Source organism: Notothenia coriiceps, unplaced genomic scaffold (genome assembly GCF_000735185.1).
Source record: "Notothenia coriiceps isolate Sejong01 unplaced genomic scaffold, NC01 NC01_scaffold00033176, whole genome shotgun sequence".
Lineage (NCBI taxonomy): Eukaryota > Metazoa > Chordata > Actinopteri > Perciformes > Nototheniidae > Notothenia > Notothenia coriiceps.
The window spans coordinates 285,389-306,331 of record NW_011365877.1 but is presented as its reverse complement, the minus strand read 5'-3'; the positions used below and the strand labels follow the sequence as shown (position 1 = coordinate 306,331).

At 43.1% G+C, this 20,943-nt stretch overlaps 1 protein-coding gene across 1 annotated transcript in view; it reads right to left on the bottom strand.

Annotated features, from left to right (window-relative positions):
• nphs1 (NPHS1 adhesion molecule, nephrin) overlaps positions 1-20,943 on the bottom strand; it is a 32,089-nt gene that overhangs the window by 10,672 nt on the left and 474 nt on the right. Inside the window, exons 3-23 of the mRNA XM_010789704.1 lie at positions 18,743-18,865; positions 17,966-18,047; positions 16,427-16,530; positions 14,563-14,684; positions 14,186-14,357; positions 12,696-12,853; positions 11,607-11,748; positions 11,056-11,180; positions 10,802-10,970; positions 10,379-10,508; positions 9,357-9,529; positions 8,537-8,677; positions 7,840-7,980; positions 5,659-5,780; positions 4,911-5,070; positions 4,613-4,769; positions 4,116-4,267; positions 1,352-1,463; positions 1,081-1,262; positions 894-938; positions 478-600 (exon numbers count right to left, since the gene is read on the bottom strand). Of these exons, the coding sequence (XP_010788006.1) occupies positions 478-600; positions 894-938; positions 1,081-1,262; positions 1,352-1,463; positions 4,116-4,267; positions 4,613-4,769; positions 4,911-5,070; positions 5,659-5,780; positions 7,840-7,980; positions 8,537-8,677; positions 9,357-9,529; positions 10,379-10,508; positions 10,802-10,970; positions 11,056-11,180; positions 11,607-11,748; positions 12,696-12,853; positions 14,186-14,357; positions 14,563-14,684; positions 16,427-16,530; positions 17,966-18,047; positions 18,743-18,865 (2,835 nt within the window). The remainder of the gene's footprint in view (positions 1-477; positions 601-893; positions 939-1,080; positions 1,263-1,351; positions 1,464-4,115; positions 4,268-4,612; positions 4,770-4,910; positions 5,071-5,658; positions 5,781-7,839; positions 7,981-8,536; positions 8,678-9,356; positions 9,530-10,378; positions 10,509-10,801; positions 10,971-11,055; positions 11,181-11,606; positions 11,749-12,695; positions 12,854-14,185; positions 14,358-14,562; positions 14,685-16,426; positions 16,531-17,965; positions 18,048-18,742; positions 18,866-20,943) is intronic.

Below are 20,943 nucleotides of genomic sequence, written 5' to 3'. Positions count from 1 at the left end.
GCAAGAAAAGGGCCAGAGAGTGAGAGTGAATGAAAGACAAGTGAGGTGAGAAAATGTATGTGGAAAAAGCAAAGGGCAGAGGAAGGTGAGGAAAGAAAAATACAACACAGAGAGGGGAGATCCTGACAGTTAGACTGAAGAACAAATAGAAAGAGACAGAAGGAAAGACAGAGGGAGGACATAATGCTAGCAAATGAGATAAAAGATATGGACGAAATGCAGAAGTGACAGCTTTGAAGGATGAATGTGGCATGAGGTAGAGGCTGAGAGAATAAGCGGAAGACGAGGAGACAGGATAGACGGCTGGAAAAAGGGACATGGAGAGATGAATAGAGAGTGAGAGGCTGAGCTGACAATTGCATCATGGTTCTGGAGTAATTGCTTTAGAGTTCTGTTGAGGATTCGGGACATTATAATGCCAGAAAGGGATAGAGGAAATACTTTCACATCCATAGATCAAAAGATCATTATGGTTACCTGTCTGGCCTCGCCTCCTTTTCCACCTCAAACCAAAGAAGCAACCCACTGAATTAAACACCAGCAGGACTCCAAACACCACGGTGAACACTACTGTCAAGTAGGCGGGCAGGCCGCTTGCACCTAGTCGACAAAACATTAACAAGATTAGCTCAATGTATAATAATAAAAGTTAAAGAAGAAGTATGATAATTACGAAGTGGTACAGACGCTCTCTTATTTATCTTAATTTAAAGAATAGCAGAGGGGAAAAGTGTGGGTGGGCACCATGACAACTGCTTCTCTGCGTAAAGCAAACATTAACAGCCTTGGAGGTGCATACATTAACATGATTTAGCCAAATGAAGCTAGCTGCTGTGCAAACAGCAATTTCCAACTGCCCTTAAGAGCTTTTATCAGGGAGAAAAAAGACTTACTCTGTGAGACTGAGTCATCATCTGTTGGGACTCCTTCTGGCCTCTCTGTAGAGGAAGAAATACAAAACAGAAACTTATTAGCCAAACTTTCTAAGCATTATACCTTTATATTGAATTTATATTAGATCATGAGACGGTTGTACGGTGGTGTCCTTTCAGTGTCAAGCTGGGGTTACTCCAAACTGACCCTTGGTGGTGATGGTCAGTACTGCATTATTGTCAGCATAGGCACTCTCTCCCATTGCATTGAGGGCATTGACAGAGAAGTTGTAGGTGGTGACAGGCTGCAGGCCGGTGACCGTGAAGGTTGTAGCTCCGGGAGGAAAGACATCAACATACAGAAAACTGTCTGACTGATCCCAACGGTATCTGTCAACCAAAAGCTTCTGTCAGGTATGGGTATTTTATTTTGAAATGGGGGTCAGTCTTAAACCAACATCCCTTTTTTGACATCTCACCTTACACGAAACCTTTGCCGCAGACCACCGTTGAAGCTGGGGATCCAATCAAGAGTGACCGAGTCGTGGGAGACGTCGACTTGGCCAAACGATGAAGGAGGATCTGGGTGATCTGAGGGCAGAAGAAAAGAAGAGAGGTTTAAAAAGAAAAAAGAGTATGCAGTCTCGATGTTGTGTGAATACTGAAGAGCAGAACGCCTTCACTTGACGGGTGGCTATTTGAAAAGGCTTTAGGTCCTAAGAAATGGTGAGGTGTGCCATGAGACAGTCAAGTGATTATATCTGCAGACTCTGAAATAACACCTGAGGCCCTGCTGGCCTGTACGAGCGTGCTTCCCCGCTTACTGCTTCAGAGCGATTAAAAATAGATAAATGGATATCACTGAAAGAAATTGCAGAGCTGATGTTCTTCTTGATAGAAATAAAAAAGGAAGAAAAACGATTTGAGATATTCTCACTTATCCTGTTGAATTGATTTTAAAAACCATCATTATTCTTATCATTAGATACAGTATGTGTACCAGAAGAAGCATTTATAACAGTTTACCTCTGAGCAAAATGTTAAGTGACACTTTAAGAAAATGTAATGAAGGAAACGGGTAAAAAAAACACCGATGATAAATAACTAAAAACAATATAAATCAAGGAGGAGAGAGAAATATTATGCTCGGAACATGGTCTTTTCTTATTGGCTGTTTATTCCAAAGGCTTTGAAAGAACATCTTTTTCACGGTGCACAGCTTTATCGGCTTTTTACTTAAGGTTTTGCTTTGCTGTATGAATGATCAGAACACATGGACAGAGCTATGGCCCATCCCTTATAGAGCAAAGTGGCTGATTTCTCCAATTTATCCAACCAGAGTCACGCACCGACTGACGAAGCCTCTTGATTATTATCAGTATTGTTAACACAGAACAAAAGAGGCTAGCCAGGCCTTCAGTCTGACATGAGGCACTGCTTCAGTCAGGGTAGTGAAGGGAAAGCAGATTATTTTGTATTTGGAGCATGGAAAGAAAGGAGGGTGGTTTTAGGGGCAGAAGTAGAGACAGTCAAGGAGAGAAGGAGGATACATAGTATAGCAGCAACATAAGAAGGGGATGCTCTACTCCTCTCTGGCTCCAGGCTGCAGCCCAGTTTGTGGAATAAATAATTCCCACTATCAGCTCTACTCATAAGATTCCAGGGCGAAGAGGTCAGCCTTATTTGGATCTCGTCTCGTTCAAATCCAAAAAGCGCCAGGCTAAGAAGAAAAAAACACCTCTCTTTTCCTCTCGAGCTGTAAAATGATAAGGAAGCATATCAAATGTATTATCACTGCGTCAGATTAATTATAAATATGCGCAGGACTAACAAAATGATTGGGGGAAAACAGGCCAATATTGGATTGTATTTCATGGTTTTCAAAGTAAACATTAAATGTGTCCAATGGTGGCTTTGGGCTTTCGCTGAGAGCAGGACTGAGTTGATAGTGGCGGTGGTGCAAAGATACTCTGGTAGCTTGAAGGCAGAAAAGTCTAAGCACGCCGGGAGAGCAAAGCATATCGCTGCAGCATTATCAGAGGGGGAAGTGAAGTACTGCTATGGGCTGAATGATAAAGGAGAGATACAGCAACGGAATAAGTTCCTTAAAGGGCTGAAACTCAGGAGCAACAGCACTCTCCAGTTTACAGAATTACGCATGTTCAATGGCCCTCCCACACTATTGTAATGATGCTGGAAAAGGCTGATAACCCTTGGACAAAGCAGCACAGACGAGATTATTTTTGAGATGCTGCCAAATTAGAAACAAAGGAATAGTTTGTGCCCCACTGCCAAGTACGTTATATACATAATCCCTACATGTTGTGGGCTCTTAACTCTGACTTTGATCATTTGCCATTCATTTAAAGATGCATAAGGTCATTTTAACCACTAGGGAGCAAAAGGATTTAACTAAACTGATAGCACCGCAGGTCTGACATAAAATACTGAATACACACATCTGCACTAACAAGATACACTCGCTTTGTAGCTCTGGTAGTTTTATCTTGGTCTTTTGATCACTAGATGGTTGTGTTCTTAATCTATCTTGAATTGGACTCCCGGTGGAAAGAGTGTGTTAAGAGCATAAAGACTGTACAGCATATGTGCAGGCCAGCTCAAAAACAATGAGCCGAAGTTGGCAACACGCAGCTACAGTTTTGTGGAACTGCGCTGTTGGGTGTTCATTCTCAGTGGTTTGTGTTAACTACTGACCCACCACAACACAATCATTACATCAAAAATAATCATTTTCACTTTTAGCAAATTGTTGCTGTTATGGAGAAAGTAATTGGATCATGTTTAACACCATGAAATCTCCTCCATCTGAAGCCAAATAAACCTTTCAAAGACCAGTGTTTCCCATTTTTTTTTTTTGTGGATAGTGAGGTGGGCTGATGATCGGAAGGTTGCGAGTTCAAATCCTGCCTGGAACACCACTACTAGTGTGCCCTTGAGTAAGGCACTTAGCCCTTGGTTACTCCAGGGAGAATGTCCCTATAATTGGTCATTGTAAATCGCTTTGGAATAAGGCGTCTGCTAAATCAAATTCTGTGGGAAACACTGAAGACCCATTGAATTCTTATATAAAAAATGCATTGCTACAACGCTGAGACCGGGTTCTTATTCGTACCTCAAGAAAAGTGGATGGTTTGAAGGTACATTTACATAGGCCAACATTAGTCACCCAGAGACACACACACCCATACACACACAACCCCCAAATGTATTCAGATGCAGTACTTGTGCTGACGAGCTGGATGTGGAGCGTGTCTTCCCCGAGCAGGTTGCGAGCCGTGCAGCTGAAGACAGCGTAGTCCAGATTCGTGCTCACATTTACAACTCTAACCGTGCTGGTGTGAAAGGAGCCCTCCCTCAAGGTCCGCTCCTCATACCTGCAGCATGCACGTACGCACACAGACACACACACAGAAAGAGAAATAAATCCCGAGCAGGCAGACAGCAGGGATTGTGATGTCCTGCAGATCGCACTAAGTCACCCAATTTCACACATCAAAGAAAGCATTAAACAGGTATTTGCATAGTGAAAAGCAAAGTGTAAAATGCTCTAAATCTGGATTTAGTGGTGAAATAGCAAGGAATAGCTAAAGAATATATTATATTTGGGTAAAACATATTCTAATTGTGAGGATTCATCAGTTTGAAACCAAATGCTGACAGTAGCACTGAAGCTAACAGTGTGAGGAAGAGTAAGAAAAGAATAATGCATGCTTCCTGACCTCGGGTTGGCAAAGTCCATGCGAACACCTTTTTTTTCCCAAGTGAAGTCGACGCGAGGAATCCCTTCGGCCTGACACACTACCTCAGCCGTTGTGGTGCCATCGCCTCTACTTGCTACCTTCGTCCATTGGGCTCCTTTCTGAAGATTAGGTTTGACTACACAAGACAAGATGGGCATGGAGGAAGGAGTACAGGTGTATTTTTTAGTACAATAAAATACATGTAAATGTTCCCTATATGAGTATTCATTTATGTTTTATTACTCTGTTACACTGAGAATAAATACTAAAAACTTACATTGAACTACCAGCTGCACTTCTACAGTGACGGGGGGTGCTATGTCGTTATTGGCTGAGCACTGGTAAAGACCAGCATGAGCACGAGTCACATCATGGAAGGTCAGAAGGCCAGATTCGTCTTGCTGGTTCTCCTCTCCCATCTCCACCTCCCCTTCTCCCTGCAGAAGACAAAGTGAGGGCGAATAAGCGGCAGACAGCAGCTATCCCTCAAAACACACTCCCCCTGCTCCTGGGTGAGGGCCCGAGTAGGGGGGAGGGCAGTGCGAGTAAAAGGCAGGTAGACAATGAGGGAGAGTTGAGCGGGAAACCATCAGGGCTTGAGGTCGGGATGGAAAGGGCGTCGGGGGAACGAGCTCTGAGGACAGAGAAAGATAATGCTAAGGGTTGGAGAGCCACAGGGAAAGAGAAACGGGAGGGGCTGGGCAGGTTGAAAGCGGGACACACGCTATTGCCAGGGGGTGGGTTAAACCGGAGAAGGCATCAGTAGATACAGAGACCACGCCACATTGACGAATGTGCCCTTTAGTCACGCAGCGGTAATGAAAGCTATTTTTCTGGATTTGGACCGTGTGTGGAGCAGGAAGAGGTGGGGTGGAGGGATAGTTAGAGCCAGTGAAATATGGTGCATCTGTGCATTTAGAAAGGCCAGTGATAAACGTTAGGAATGGATAAAATAATAGAAAGCAAGCCAGATAAAGGAAATATGATACAGGGGATGATTCTGTGTGTGTATCCCGAGCTCTTACCAGCCATTTCCAAGTGAACATGCCAGATATAATGGGGTTGGCATCTGCAACACATATTAGGTCTGCTGTTTCCCCCAGGTTCACTAACACAGGGTCTTTCTCTGCCTTGACACTGGGAGCATCTGAGAGTCAGAAAAAAAGGACAAGGCTAAGGCAAGAGCAAAGTTTAACATGCCAACTTGGGAAAAATCATTTGTCAACCCATTAAGCAAGCATGCCACATTGCTATAATTACCCTGGCACTCGTTTGCCTTTGAAATTGTTCATAACCCGCCTTAATTCGGCTTTGCGTTTGAGATGGAACGCTTTTAACCCTTCTATATGTTGGAGGATTACAGATGCTTATGCAACCAAACAGAGAATTGTGCCTTTGACCCAGAAGGCCCTCCACTGACAGCTGATTCCCACATGACAGACTGAACGGCTCCCCTCTTTTCATTAAGTCTTCTTTCCTTACCGACTGCTTGGCTCCTCTAGTCGTTATTTGCCCCTAACGCATAATCTTTTTATACTTCCCATGAGTGCCATGTACTTGCAACAGTAAGGCCATTAGTTCCTCCTTGTCTAAACCTATGTTTGCACTTGAAGAACAGTGGTGAGAAACACCAGAGAGACACAGACCTCTGGGTTGGTGGGATCCACCCGTGTTGGCCTGCTAACCAAGACCGACATAGTTAAGTGGTCTACACCGCCACCCATAAAAGCTACTACAATCATCCATACATAATGAATATCTACAACTGTCAAGCCCAGTCAGTTCAGGCCGGCAGAATCCATTAGGTGTGTACCATGGGCTTTGGTGAAACAGGCAGGCCTACATTTTCAACACTTCCATTATTAAATCATCAGTATCGGGGCAGAGGGTTGGAGCTAGAGGCGAGGCCCCGGGCAGCAGTGGAGAAGCACGGCCTTGCATTGAGGCCTAATGAATGTGTCATGCTTGCTGGGTAGGGGCTGAAAGCCAATGGTGATGTCTGTGTGCGTGTGTCTGTGTGCGTGTGTGTGTGTGTCTGTCTGTCTGTCTGTCTGTCTGTCTGTCTGTCTGGTGTGTGTGTGTGTTGTGTGTGTGTGTGTGTGTGTGTGTGTGTGTGTGTGTGTGTGTGTGTGTGTGTGTGTGTGTGTGTGTGTGTGTGTGTGTGTGTGTGTGTGTGTGTGTGTGTGTGTGTGTGTGTGTGTGTGTGTGTGTGTGTGTGTGTGTGTGTGGTGTGTGTGTGTGTGTGTGTGTGTGTTGTGTGTTGTCTGTGTGTGTGTGTGTGTGTGTGTGTGTGTGTGTGTGTGTGTGTGTGTGTGTGTGTTTTTGTGTGTGTTGTGTGTGTGTGTGTGTGTCTGTGTGTGTCTGTGTGTGTGTCTGTGTGTCTGTGTCTGTGTGTGTCTGTGTGTGTGTCTGTGTGCATGGATGCTTTGGCGGTTCTGATACTCTGCAGCTTTAGAGTTCAAAACATGTGAGAAGTCTACAGATTCAAATCCAGAGTACAAAATGGACCGTTATTTTTTATTTCTGCTCACTCTCTGTACTTTAAGGACGAAGCCTATTCAGCTTGACTTGTGCCCACTATGGACCCAAGGTTTACCTGCAAATCTGGCATGCTAGTAAAAGAGTGATCAATTATGAATGAATAGCAGGAAGGTGAAGAAATAATGATTTTTATACTCCCATCCTTTTCTCTCATTTCCATCCCTTTTGCTCATTTTCCTGTGTTAAGTGCTCTAGGGAACTTTAATTAAGCTTTAGGAATTACTGTAAATAATTTAACTTGCTTTCAAAGGTAAATGAAAAATGATCCAAACACCTGGGGAAAAAATGCAGTCATGTTGCCACTGCCACCAAAGACCTTTTATAATTCAGGACTCCCACCGCTTCTTAAGCATCAGATTCAAAGACTTTTAAAGCCCCATTTTCCTCAGATTTCAGGACTCAACAACTCTAAGAAGGTGCTGTTTGAAAACAATGACGCACTGCAGTAGATACACACTCACATATCACAACATATATTATTTACTCGTTAAAGAAAGAAAAAAAATCAAAAGAGCTTCAATTTCTATTCTTGCAAAAAATATATATAAATTGAAGCACTTTTATGACCTCTTTCAACCTGTATCAATTCACATGTGGGATCCATGTTGATATGTAAATTGGTGTTATGGTTACATGCTCATCCACTCTGTGTGTGCAGTTCTTACACAGAACATCCAGCATGATGGAAGCTTGGTTGACGCCCTCCTCGTTTGTACACTTGACCGTGTAAACTCCAGCATGTTTCCTTGTCACGTTCTTGATCTCCAGGGAGTTGTCGTCTGACCAGTGGAAGTGCAGACTCCCCTCTTTACAAAAACATTGAAACGCACACACGTAGAGACATGCAAAACAACGGTAAATTAAGTATTCATTACACTCTCATCAAGCGCGTGTCCTCTGGCCACTGGTCTCTAAGTGACATCTAATCCTGCATTATTGATTGGCCTGGCAGGATTCCCACATCAAGCCGACAATGGGCTGTGTGAGAGACACCCCCTCCACCGCAGCAGTCTAAATGCAATAGGTGGGTTTCCACATTCAGGATAGATTTTTATGGTGGGGGTTGCGTATGATGGAGCTAACAGAGTTACCAGAGAAAGAGAGTGGGTGCAGCAGGGCCCTGATGACACCGGCCTGGAGGAGAAGCCAGGTTTAGAATCGTTGTGTTGTATTCAGGGAGACAGCAAACCTCATTTAGACTGCATACATTAGAGCCATAATGAGAATCACATTTGGCAGGGTCCCATGCTGGCTAACCTGCCATGTTTTATTCAGACCCTGAATGGCAGAGCTGAGTGCTTACTTGCTGGCTCAGCTCAACTAGGACCTGGTTTATAGAGCCATCACACAGCCTCGGATCACCTTTGACCAGCGTCTCCCTGCGGTGCAGCCAAATGCAGGAGACCTCCTCCGGGTTAGCTGAGAGCAGCAATGGGATGACTGCCATGTCATCCTCCAACACCTGAATCTGCGCCGGCTGCTTAGGGCTGAATTCTGGTGGGTCTGACACAGAAACAGCACAGAAATTCAGCTACGCAAGTTGGATTTACACCAAAAATACATGAGCAAAGGCGTGAATACAAACTCTAGCACAGAGAATGACACGAACCAACAAAGGAGAACACAAAGACACACAAAACATGTTGAGCGTGGAAGCAGGAAGAGACACTAATGAGAGTCAAACCAGTAAAAAAAAAGTCGACATCCCACCAATAAATCCAGATCTAACCAACTTCGCATACTTAGATGGCGGGGGAGAAAGGCAACGCGGGAGGGAGAGGGACAGGCATTAAAATGACGAGTGACAGTACTGTTGTCCAACTGCAGCTCCGCACAAACACACAGTGACATTCCTTCATGCTCATACACAGTAGCAAGCTTTGAAGCAGAGGCTGGCTGCTGCCTGTGAAATGGCATCAAAGACAAACATGGCCATGCAGCAAAGCAAATGCACAATTAGGACACACTGCCGCAGAGCTCAACAGATCCACAAATCCCAACAAAGGTTTTCCCAGCAAACAAAAAACACACGCACATACTATATGCTGACATTTATGTGCAAAAGTACATCAGTAAAGCAGCTTACATCGTTTAAGAAAACACATCTCATGGTCACTCGCCAAGAAAGAAGGGAACAAACAAACCAAGAAAGAAAGAAATCAAAGATGTTCCCTCTACTTACAATGCACATTTAGTTTAAAGAATGTGTTAGCCCCCTCAGCTAGCTCCGGAGTGTAGGCCTGGCAGATGACACGCTTGTTGTGATGCAGTGAACTCAGATTTAGGGATAGGGAACTCTGCACTGACACACCACCAAAATGAGCCCTCCTGGGGGGCTGCTCAACTCCCTGTAACCTACTGTAGGACACAAATTGCATCCAGCCAATCAAATCAACAGGAGGGTTCAGGTTCATCAAACAATCACAATTGTAGCACCATTTTACAGTCATTCAGCACTAATATATATGCCGCTATCACATTGTCAGTGGGACTCGTGCAGGAAGCGATATCATTCAGATTTTCTCTTGTTTTTGTTCATATCCACATGTTTTTCTTATTTTGTCAGTGCCCGTTGATTTCTGGGAATCAACCATGTTAAACACTTTTTGCTTCTTCTCTAAGGTAAAAGTTTTACCAAGTTTAGAACAAATATTTGTTTATCCATCGCAAGAAAAACTAATCTGAATTTCACTGCTATTCAATGATTTTTGACTTTCCTGTAACACAAGTTCTGACATTCTGGAAAATAAAATGTTTCCTTTGTTTAGCTTTATTTTGCTCTGCTAAACAACGCTCCTAGTACTAGGATGGGTAAAAAGCAGAGAACAAATGTCACTATGTGTGTGTGTGTGTGTGTGTGTGTGTGTGTGTGTGTGTGTGTGTGTGTGTGTGTGTGTGTGTGTGTGTGTGTGTGTGTGTGCGTGCACATGTGTGACCATTAAAGGGGGTTTCATCCTCCAATTCTATTTAACAGTACCACCATTTCAATACTGCTGACGTTTTGGTGGCATCCATTCAATTCTTAAGCATATGCCAGAGTGTGTGCACATGGCAGAACACCTGCCATGGTTCAGAATGTTTGGTGTATCAGGAGACGATAATTATTCTCTTAAATTAATACAAATTCCAGGGAAATTCAAAATGATGTGGCTGCATGAGGCCCACTGTCTGCTATAGGCCTTTCCACCAATGGCCTTGCCAAACCTGACTGTGTCCAAACTCCAGCGGATGATGGGCTGGGGGTTGCTGCTTCCAGACTGGCACTCCAGAGTTAGCATCTGTCCCTGACGTTGCACCTCCTGTTTGGTTGAGATCTTCACACTTACTGCCAGGACTGGAGCACCATAGAGTAAACAAAAGAGACACAATCTTAACTCACTGACAATTTCAAGATGAGAAGAGTACCAAATACTGGAAATCTGTGTGAAATGGTTTAAAATGAATCCATTCATCTGATATTGTTTTGTTTGTCGACCTTACTCGTAATGTAAAGCGTCTTTGGGTCTAGAAAAGCGCTATATAAATCCCATTTATTATTATTATTATTATATTGTGCTTTTCTCTCAGCTGAGTGAGACTGAAATAAAGCTCAGCATGTGTTAGTGTCAGAGCTCCAGTCTAACTCACAGTGAACCTTGAGCTTAGTCTGGGCAGAAATGGTCTTCTCTGCTTTATTTGTGGCATCACAGCGGAAGGTGGCTATGTTGTCACTTGGCGTCAGAACCAGGATCAGTTCTCGAGCCACACCCCGCTCAAAGGACGTCTGCCTCACTGCATCGTGGACTGCCCTTCCATTCTACAACAGGAAGGGAGGAAATTACACAGGGAAGAGTGTGTACTTCAGACATACGCTCCAATACACACATACAGTACACACTCACCTTGAACCAAGTCAGAGTCGCAGTGGGATTGCCTCCAGTGGAGAAGCAGACGAGACGGACCGTGGTGCCTGAACGAAGAGGGACATCTGGAGGGGGGGTATCGAGCCATACATTTTGAGGGGGATCTGATATAGAAAGAAACAAAAATATGTCCTTTAGTAGAATCTTTTGAGCAAATTGACATACGTGTTTATTTTTAACAGTCCAGTAGCTTCAGTTAGAGACCATCGCTCAAGGCCAGTTAAATAGAATATTTTCGATTTGAAAATGGGAACAGAAAACACTTCCATCAACACAAATGTGAAAAGACAGTCCTTAAAAAAACAATTGCACATTCTGTGTTGAGAATTAAATTAGTGAGAGCAATTTCTTTGCTTTTTTTGCATTTCTTGACATTCAGAGCTGTAATTGAAATCTAGCCCTCCTGAACTATGATGGATGTGCATTTGATAAGATGTTAAAAGTAGTACAAAATAAAATGTCATTCTCCTCGCATAAGTATTTTACGCTAGTTAATTCTACAACAATAGAAGAATAGAAAGGTAACTGACAGTAGACATTGAGTATGTCGAACTGGGTCTTGGAGAAGTGTGTCCCCTTGTTGAAAGCCTCACAGGTGAGTTTCAGTCCGTCGTCCTCCCGGGAGACCCTGTGGGTCATGTTAGACATGGCTGTCATCCCACCATTGTCTCCCTGCAGACATAATGCACACATGACAGTTCAGTCAGGGGACAGACAGCCTTGGTTTCAGGGGCATTCTCAGTCTTAGGAGAGAGGGAGAAAGAAATCAGTGAGAATAACAACCCACATTGGTTTGTCTTTGCGAATACAAATGTCAAATTAGCGGCTGTAATGACTGATGTTGTGCATGGTCTTTGATAAATAGCATATTCATCAGACTCTTCTGCTTTGCACGCTGTTTTAAATTGAGCAAAGCATCATTTCGCACCTGCCTGATAGTGGTCATGCCTGTGCAGCACATCTGGTTATTAAAGCCATTATTGTGGTGATTACTGTAAAAGCCCCAGTCAGAAAGACTAACAAAGACACTGGACAGGAGCGTCAGTCTTCATTAACCTCACACTGTTTCAAATGCATTAAAGCTCACACACAGCACACTGAGTGCCTTGTGTAAGATCAAATGAAAATGCTGCTGCCAGATGAATAAAGAGCTTGTTTAATAACGCTCATCTTCCGTGTCAGCTTTTATTCACTTTGATCTTATTAACATACACAAAAGAGGATAGGAGCAGCAGAATACTCTTCTGAGAACCACCTGCTGATTCATTTGCAGTATAGGTCTATTCAGACACACTGCTCATGGTCATAGCGTTTCCTTTCATCTAAAAGGTTCACAGGAGGTCACATTTTAGAGGATTCTTTTTTAATTCAATGGCAGGCCTTTTAAACGTTTTTTCTATTACCCTCAAGGCACATTTAAGGGGGCAAGGCATTTGCCCTTTATCTTTGAAGGCTTGTGTTCACCAAAAAGACACAATAACATACCCTACTGCAGTATTCGCTTTAAAACAACAAGCATGATCATTCATTTAAAACCCATTGTCACTGTACACTATCTCTTGCCAACATAATTGTTTCTACTTGCTTAGACTGCAACCTTGTGTGCTGTGTAGTCCCACCTCTTCCATAGCTTCTCCGGATGTGTTGAGCTCCTTGTAGCCCAGCCACCAGCGGATCTCGACAGGTGGATTACTGGAGGTGGCGTAGCAGCCCATATTTATGTCCTGCCCCTCGATGGCCGTGAACGACCCCAAAAGTGTCACCTCTGCAGGCTCAACTGTTGTACACGCACACACAGACAGGAAGGCATACAAAAACAAGTTGGTAAAAATATCGCCCATGAAATAGTACATTCAACAGCTACCTTTTCTGATCACAGTGGCAGCGCACCTATTTTGGGATATGAAACATAGAGCTGCATCAAGGGTGAGAAGGAAAATCACTTTGAGTGGCAACTTGTTTTCTCAGGAGGTTTTCACTGTGGTTTTTAAAGTCTGCTTCGTTTTAACCACAGGGGGAGACGAGGGTACAATAGCTGCAGGCAAAGCGATGCAGCTGCATAAAGCCTTCCGGGGAATACAAAGACTGGGGACTGAGCTGGCAGACATGGCAGACATGGGGAAGGAGGGGTCATGTATGTAAATCTTAATACTTATTTGTGTCTTTCCCACATGAGACATAGACCGGGACGCCTGTGTGAATGCCACACACAAAGAATGTTGGAATTAAGCAGGAGCCGTGAGGTAAAAGAGGCATATTCATATTACACCAGTGAGACGTACTCTGTGCCCTCCAGCCTCTGCCAGTGCCTACAGCGCAGTCAGGCAGTCAGCAGCTCATTTTCAACATCCATGAATGGATGACTGTGAGGCATGGCACCGGGGTCTGTTGGGGGCTTTGTTATGAAAGGAGGGGCAGTGGAATAACTTCAGCCACCCTTACATAGAATAAGCAGGAGATTTCTGCATGGACCGTTTCTAATTCAAAGCATATTTACATAAAATAGGTGCATCAATCACATTTAAAGCCCGGACTTACATACAGTAGTCTGGCTGTGTAGTGGTAATCAGGCTATTGTTAGACTCAATGCACTAAGGCTGCTGAATATTAATTCTGTATTTGTTTTATTGTTGCTGAAACAAACATTTTAAATTCAAAGAGAAATGTATAATCTATTAAACATGGGCGTTACTATCGCACAAAGTGTAGGCTGTACTGCCTCAGGAATGTGCATTGAAGCAAATCAGCTAAATTATTGTAGCAGCTATGAAAGAGCGTGCTGTGATATTAATCTGAAGGCAGTGGGAAATATGGGCCGCAGCCATAATAACCATTAGTTTCATTAATGATATTAGCATTAGAATTTATGCTGGGACAGCAATATAATTGTTTTTTGAGGTAAGACTCTTATTATATTGCTCAGCCTTTTGTCCATATCCTAAATAATCCATTGCTGCTCGTCTTGCCAGCGCTTTGAGTGTGAGTGTGTGTGTGTGTGTGTGTGTGTGTGTGTGTGTGTGTGTGTGTGTGTGTGTGTGTGTGTGTGTGTGTGTGTGTGTGTGTGTGTGTTCCAGCACTGTGCACTGTAATAAGCATTACTTTCACTCACAGAGCACAGTGATTTTGTGGCTAACAGAAAGAGGTGACGAAGACACCATATTGACGCTTTCACAGCACAACACTGCCTGGTTGTCTGTTGGATGGATTTTCATGAAGAGGATACTGCTGGACTTCCGCGCCACAACGTCCTCTTCCCACGTTGTTGAGAGAACTTCTTCATTCTGAAACACAGACACCAAAAAAAAAAAAAAAGGCAACATCAAGAATATGTTTAGAAAATTAGCACAGTCCCATATGGCGTACTAAATAAAGTACAGAAGCTTCTAACAAAAGGATGCTTACACTGCAAGTTGAATAAAAAAGCTAATGTTGCCAGTGTGACAGTGTGTTCCAGAGCCTGCTTAACAGATGGTGCTGAAGATTTACCTTGGTCCATTGGAGAGTGGCTAGGGGGTTTCCACCATGAGACACACACTCCAACACGAGCGTTCTTCCCTCTTTGACTTCCTCTCTCTCTAGACCCAAAATAACTGGAGGCTGAGGTGGGTCTGCCAGGAAATGAGAGACAAAAATAATTTGGCCTTTACAAAGGGGACTTACATAAATGGCGGTGGAAAGCAGAAGAAAAAGAGGGTGAGAGATGAGAAAGAATATAGTCGCTTGGCAAAACGGGGATCCATCAAGAGAATAACATAAAAAAGAAACTGCACTGCGATGAGAACACTCTTGGCAATTGAGTAGGGAGCATCCGTATTTGTTGAGACAGGGCCAATAAATTGGGCACAATCAACATGACTGTGGGATAAGAGGTCCAGATCTGATGAAAGCATTAAGTATTAAGGGAGCAGTGAGCTGGATCCAGTCCATAAAGTAACATAACAGATGTTCAAACAGTAATAAGGCAACGTGAAATATGAATAAATTAGAGCCCCCTTGAATAAAATATAGGCAGTAAATAGGAGAGGACGGGCCTTTGTTATTGCTGCAATCAGTTTCAGAGAGCAGGCTGCGGACCCTGGGCCAGTGTGACAAATTGCCACCTTGCTAACAATCTGGCTGGCTGAAAATGGCCACCGCGCTGGCTTTGATGGGCTGGCATGCTGAGTAAGACTACAGCGGTGGTCCCGAGTTCTGCAACATTAGCACCGTGCCTATGTTGTTTAATACAGAGCAGGAGACGGAGAGGCGGGAGGACTGCTCATGGTTATTGGTGGTTGTTGAACCAGCAGCAGCTGTTTCTAATGTGGAAGAGTATAGATAGAGACAACATTAAGTTTTCTAGTCAGCCTGTGGATAATACGGCAGCTGAGCTAGTGAGCGCTCACTGCTAAAGGTGTCAGCAGCCCTGCTCTACTTTAATCAACAACATGATTTAGGCAAGGAGAAGCAGGTGGGAAAACTCTCGGGCCTAAACAATCAATTACTTCAACTGATCAACAGAGTAGAAAATACTAAACCAACTGTAGTAAACATTAGCTGCCATGTCACACGGTTTGTGTGTTCAGCAACAATGGTTTTCATTGTTGCCTCTACAAATAAGAGGAACAAGAAATGCCAAATGCAATGAGAGCCAGAGACAGCATATGTGTCAACTCACCTTTGTGTGCTGCAGTAACAATTGTTATTATATAATGTCACGCGGTTTGTGATAATAGCATAAAGGAAAAAAGCAACAGAAACGGCCTCCCCTCCTGCCTCAGTGGATTCTAAATGTAATTTAAGCTGATGAGCACAAAAGTTTGCTAGGTTAGTTTTGTAAGATTCATTATCATTAACTGTGGTGGCCTCAGCATCCCATATTAGTTCATATTACTTTATTATTTAAATTGCAGGTCCTGAGGTCTCACTGATATAATCCCTCTCAGTTGGTCTCGTAAATAGTTTATGGGTTTCAGTTGGAAATAAGGGTGTAGATCATTTTAAGAACACTGAATAAAACAGTAAATATAAATTGAATCATGGCACCACTGTGGACTAAGCGATTTTACAGTAAGAAAACCAGAGACCTGCTTCTTTGTTCATATTCATCTCAGCCCACCAGGGGCAGCCGTGTGAACTGGAGGCAGTCACACTCACGTTGCCTTGAAGTAGGTTTGAGTTTGCCTTAAGGCGAATGCTTCTCCTTGGACCGCTAACACAGACTGATTGCACAAGGACGGTCACCCTTGGGCCTCCCCAAGGTTGTGTTCCTGTGTGGTTGACTGTGTTTGTACACGAGGGCTTGTTTTTTGGTTTTTTTTAAAGAAAAGGGGTATTTACTGTCAGTTTAAAGACAGGTTGAGACACTCACAGTGCACCTTCATGGTCATTGTGGTCTCCACAGGCCGGAAGAGGGCGGGGTTCTGTGCATGACATGCCAGCTGCCTCCCGTTGTCAGAGCTCACAGCAGTGACCCTTTGGGAGGAAACAGAAACACAGACAAAATGAGAAGGTGAAAAGACTTGAGAAGAGTTAACATTGAGCCAGATGAAGTTTTAAAGTAGTCAAATGACAAAAACACTGATGTTGACATACTTTTAAAAGTGAAAGTACTGCAGTTGATCCTATTCAGTAAAAGTATAGAAGTTTTATCAGTAAGTAAAATGTGCTCTAAAATATCAAAGTATAAGTACTTGTTCCATAGTAAAATGCCTCATATGACATGTGATATCTTTTCTAAATGTCTTTTTTAGATAGTTAAAACTGGTGCATCAATGTGCATTTGCAATATACTGTTAGCTGGTGGAGTTGGAGATCTTTTTCACTAGCCTCTCTCTACAGCTGGGTAGTTTAGTCCAAGGGGCAGCCAATCTAGGAGTCACAAAACAAGTCTGAGGGGCTGTGAGATGGTTCATTGGGCAGGATCGAAGAAAAATAACTTCTGGTGTGTAGGCATGTCTTTGACTTTTTCGCTAGTCTTACTTTTTTTGCTGAAACATTGGATGGATTTAAACCATCTAAGGAGAAAAGAGGTAACATTTCACTTTTTTTGAACTAATAAAAGCCAAAGAAAGTTGAATCGAAACATAAAGCCCAAACTATGCACCAAACCAAAAAGGGTTTAGAACCGTTTTCACAATGTGTTTTAGCCTTATATTTGTTTCCCATTGAATTTATTTAATTCAAACTCATAAATATAACTATCAGATAGTGTAGTGAAGTAATTATTGCTACTATTTGCCTCTGAAATGTAGTTAAAAGTAGTATATGGCCAAAAATGGCAATACTTCATACAGGCTCTTCCAATTAATTCTTGAGTGAATTTACTTTGCACTGCTGTGTGGATTGAAAAATGCCCTTTGTAAGGTCCCTTCAACGCAGTGGTTTTATTTTGAGCCTAGTTTACTCTCTCAGTTCATGTCTTCTATTTCAAATTACAGCAGAATGTGGGCTGTAACGATCACACATGGCCCGCTGCTGCGAACGCTCAGTGTGAATATGAGGAAGGGGCATCAATATTGCTTAAGACCTCGGCTGCTGAACAACGCTGCAGCTCCTCAGTCCCAATGTTATCTCAGGATATGACAAGAGGTTATTATCTTTGACACAGAGGAGACAAGCAGGATTAAAGTAATCTATGGGCCTGTTTAATGTAAAGGCACCTGGCGAACCTGCGAGGATCGGATCGGTCTCGCTACCGGAATGTAATTTCGTGCATTTGACAAAGCTAATTTAATCGCACAGTGCCAAGTAACAGTTCGCTGTGTGTAGACATCCATTGTGCTCGCTAAAACAGAGGGAGAGAATAAGAGCCGGGTGAAAACAAGGAAAAGGAGAAAACAAAGACAGACTTGGGGAGATTGAGAATGTAAGTGAGGAGAATGAGTTTGGCACGCGGGGGAACACATACGTTACTTCGGCATGCGTGTTCAGGAGCTTATCCTTTGAGCCAGACGTGGTGAAAGACTGTGCACCTGTCAGCTCCACTCCATCTAAGAGACACAATGGGGGGAAGGAACACAAAAAGGGAGAGTGTAAATGTGTTCATGTGAAACAGAAACATCAGTGTTATTCTCGTGTGGAATCGTAAATACTGAGATATGATGGACATGTGTATTTCTGCGTGTGCAACAATATATGTGTCTGTTTCAGTAAACATTACACCTGTCCCTACATATTTTGAAATCAAAATCATACAGCGGTATAATAAGACCAAAACATTTGTATGTTTTATGGAAAAAATAGGGATGTACATTTTGACATCGACAAATAATATATATATGTTAGAACTACAGCACTACCCTGAGACTAATCGACACCAAGGAAGAAAAATAGAACATCACTCCCCCTCCGCTTCAGCAATATACAGTATAATAGGTGTGACGGGCGAGCAAGAGGCAAAGATAGAAAATGGAAAAATTGCTGTTGTTCTTGTGAACAACTACAAAACTTGTGACACATTCTCTGCACATGCAATGGTAAAGACAGTAGAAATTGGAAATTCCAATGTGAGGCTATTTCCTCCCACACGGTCTGCTACTTTCAACACTGCTATTCAAAGACTATGAAATAAGAGATCTTTAATGGTCTCATATCTTACAGTATCTTCTTATTTAAATATTCAGGTTGCAACCTATAGTTCTAACCTGTCAAACTCAACGTTTCTGTCACATTTGTGGCGACTCACCTTTATAGAGTGTGATATCAGCCATGGGTTTTGCGTCAGGGGCGATACAGGTGACCGTGTACTTGGACCCTGCCACCCAGGGGGTTGCCATGTCCACCATAAGGTACGGCTTGGAGGGAGGAACTGGATGAGAGAAACAACAGCTCAAGTTTTATATTTATTCAATCATTTATCTAATATCTATCAGGCTAATCTCTGGTTAGAGGAAGCAGACGCTGTCACAGATGGATATTGGCCTATGCAATGATATAATAATAATAAGCGCTGGCAACATTTGGAAATGACTGGAATGTCATGCTGTCAGCTTTTGAGTGATTCACTACAGCGAGGTTTGATGTTCTGTTGTGTTAGAATACAAATTGTGGACAAAAAGAGAATACAGAGATGAAATGGTGATGAAACCGATCCAGTGCTAATCTATCATAGCAAACACCAAACACTCCTCTTCTCAGATCACCCCCGAGCTAAATATGTGCTTTCTGGACTGATCAAAGCAGTATTCACTTATCTACTGTTCTACTCTAAAACCCTTTTATCCAACCATAAATAGGAATTCCAGGAAGGGAAAAAAAACTGCTTTTAACACAAGGGACTGGAAATTGTTTGGCAGTAAATTGAGAAATCTGTCACCAACTAACAATCAAAGAGATTTCTGCAGATCTTTGAGGTACTCTTTACCAAGACTATCAGTTCAATCATGCACAAGATACAGGAACCTGATTGTCTATTGTGCCAGCTTTAGGTGAGCCTGTATAATTGCATACTATGGGTACTGTCAAGATAGCTTGTCTTTCATCAGAGATCAAGTGCAAAGGCTGACGTCAGAGATTGAACTGGGAGCTCAAAATGCAGGATAGGTAAACATGTGTGAGAGAGACATGAAAGCCTCTGGCCGAAGAGTAAAGAGGTATGGCCAGAATGAAAAGTGAGCGTAAGATCAGCTGCAGAGGAGAGCAGGAGCACGAGGATACCTGCTGCTGAATTCTGGGATAAATCCACTGCTAATGTGCGGGTAAACAGATGGAGCACAAACAACCACATCAGCAAGCCATTCTGCTCATCTTCATCTTTTGTCACATACAATCAATTCCTGTCCACTAGGAGGAGCTGTTGCTGTGTGCAGGGCCGTCCATTGGCTCCAGTCTGCTATTGAGACAGATGAGATGTGGCTGCAGCTCCAAACTGATTTAAAAGAAGCAATTGAATCTGTGTGGACTGTGATGGGTTACCCAGAGCACTGCAGAGGCGCGCGCTGCAATAATGAGATGCATTTGTTTGTTTTCCCCCCCTCTTCCCTGAGAAGATGACTGGGCCATGCATCTATTGACAGCCCCTGCACTCTCAATCTACTCAGGCCCGCACGATTCAACATAGCGCATCACTTGTTGTGCTCCAGGAGTGTCTGGCAGCATAACAAATCCTAAAATAAGAATAATGATATGTTCACAAATGAGGCAGGCAGGTATTTCATTTTTTTCTTCGCTCGCTCCTGCTGGTCCTCTTATATCTCATTCACTCCATCATCCTCTCTCTAGCATCCGGAGCCCACCCCCCTCTCCCCACGCTATCCTTCTTGACCACTGCAGTTAAACTGCAGGAGTGCGGGGGAAGGTGTGTTCCAGCTTGCACTGGGAATAAAAGGCTGCCATCCATCACATCAAACAATGTGACCCAATCAGCTCAGTCAGGATGAACATTTGTACAAATGTAATAGCACATGTGGACAACAACAACAACACACACTCTATTCAATTTACTGGACATGCACTCAGAGCAGAAACAGACAGCATACAAGCTGTTCTCAGAATTAACTCTTTCTTCCCCGTTCTTTTCTAATTGCCTTTCGGCTTTGTTATTTTGTCTCCCTGTCTCTCCCTATCTCTCTGCTTTCTAGTCCTATCTCTCTTATTAAGGTACTTATATGAACAATAATAGATAGCTACGCAAAGACTTGCTTCTGCCGTTCAGACGAGAAACAGTGAGCCGCGAAATTCGATTCATTAAACAAATACAGACGGATGGATGGATAAGGCAGATAAGATGCAGATTAGTAGACACACATCAATATGCATATCCACCTATCTTTCTCTCTCATTCACATACAGATGCACACACACACACACACACACACACATTCACGAGAAATTAAAGAGGCGTAATACATTTTTTGCTTGATTTACGATATTCCCCTCCCTCTCTCT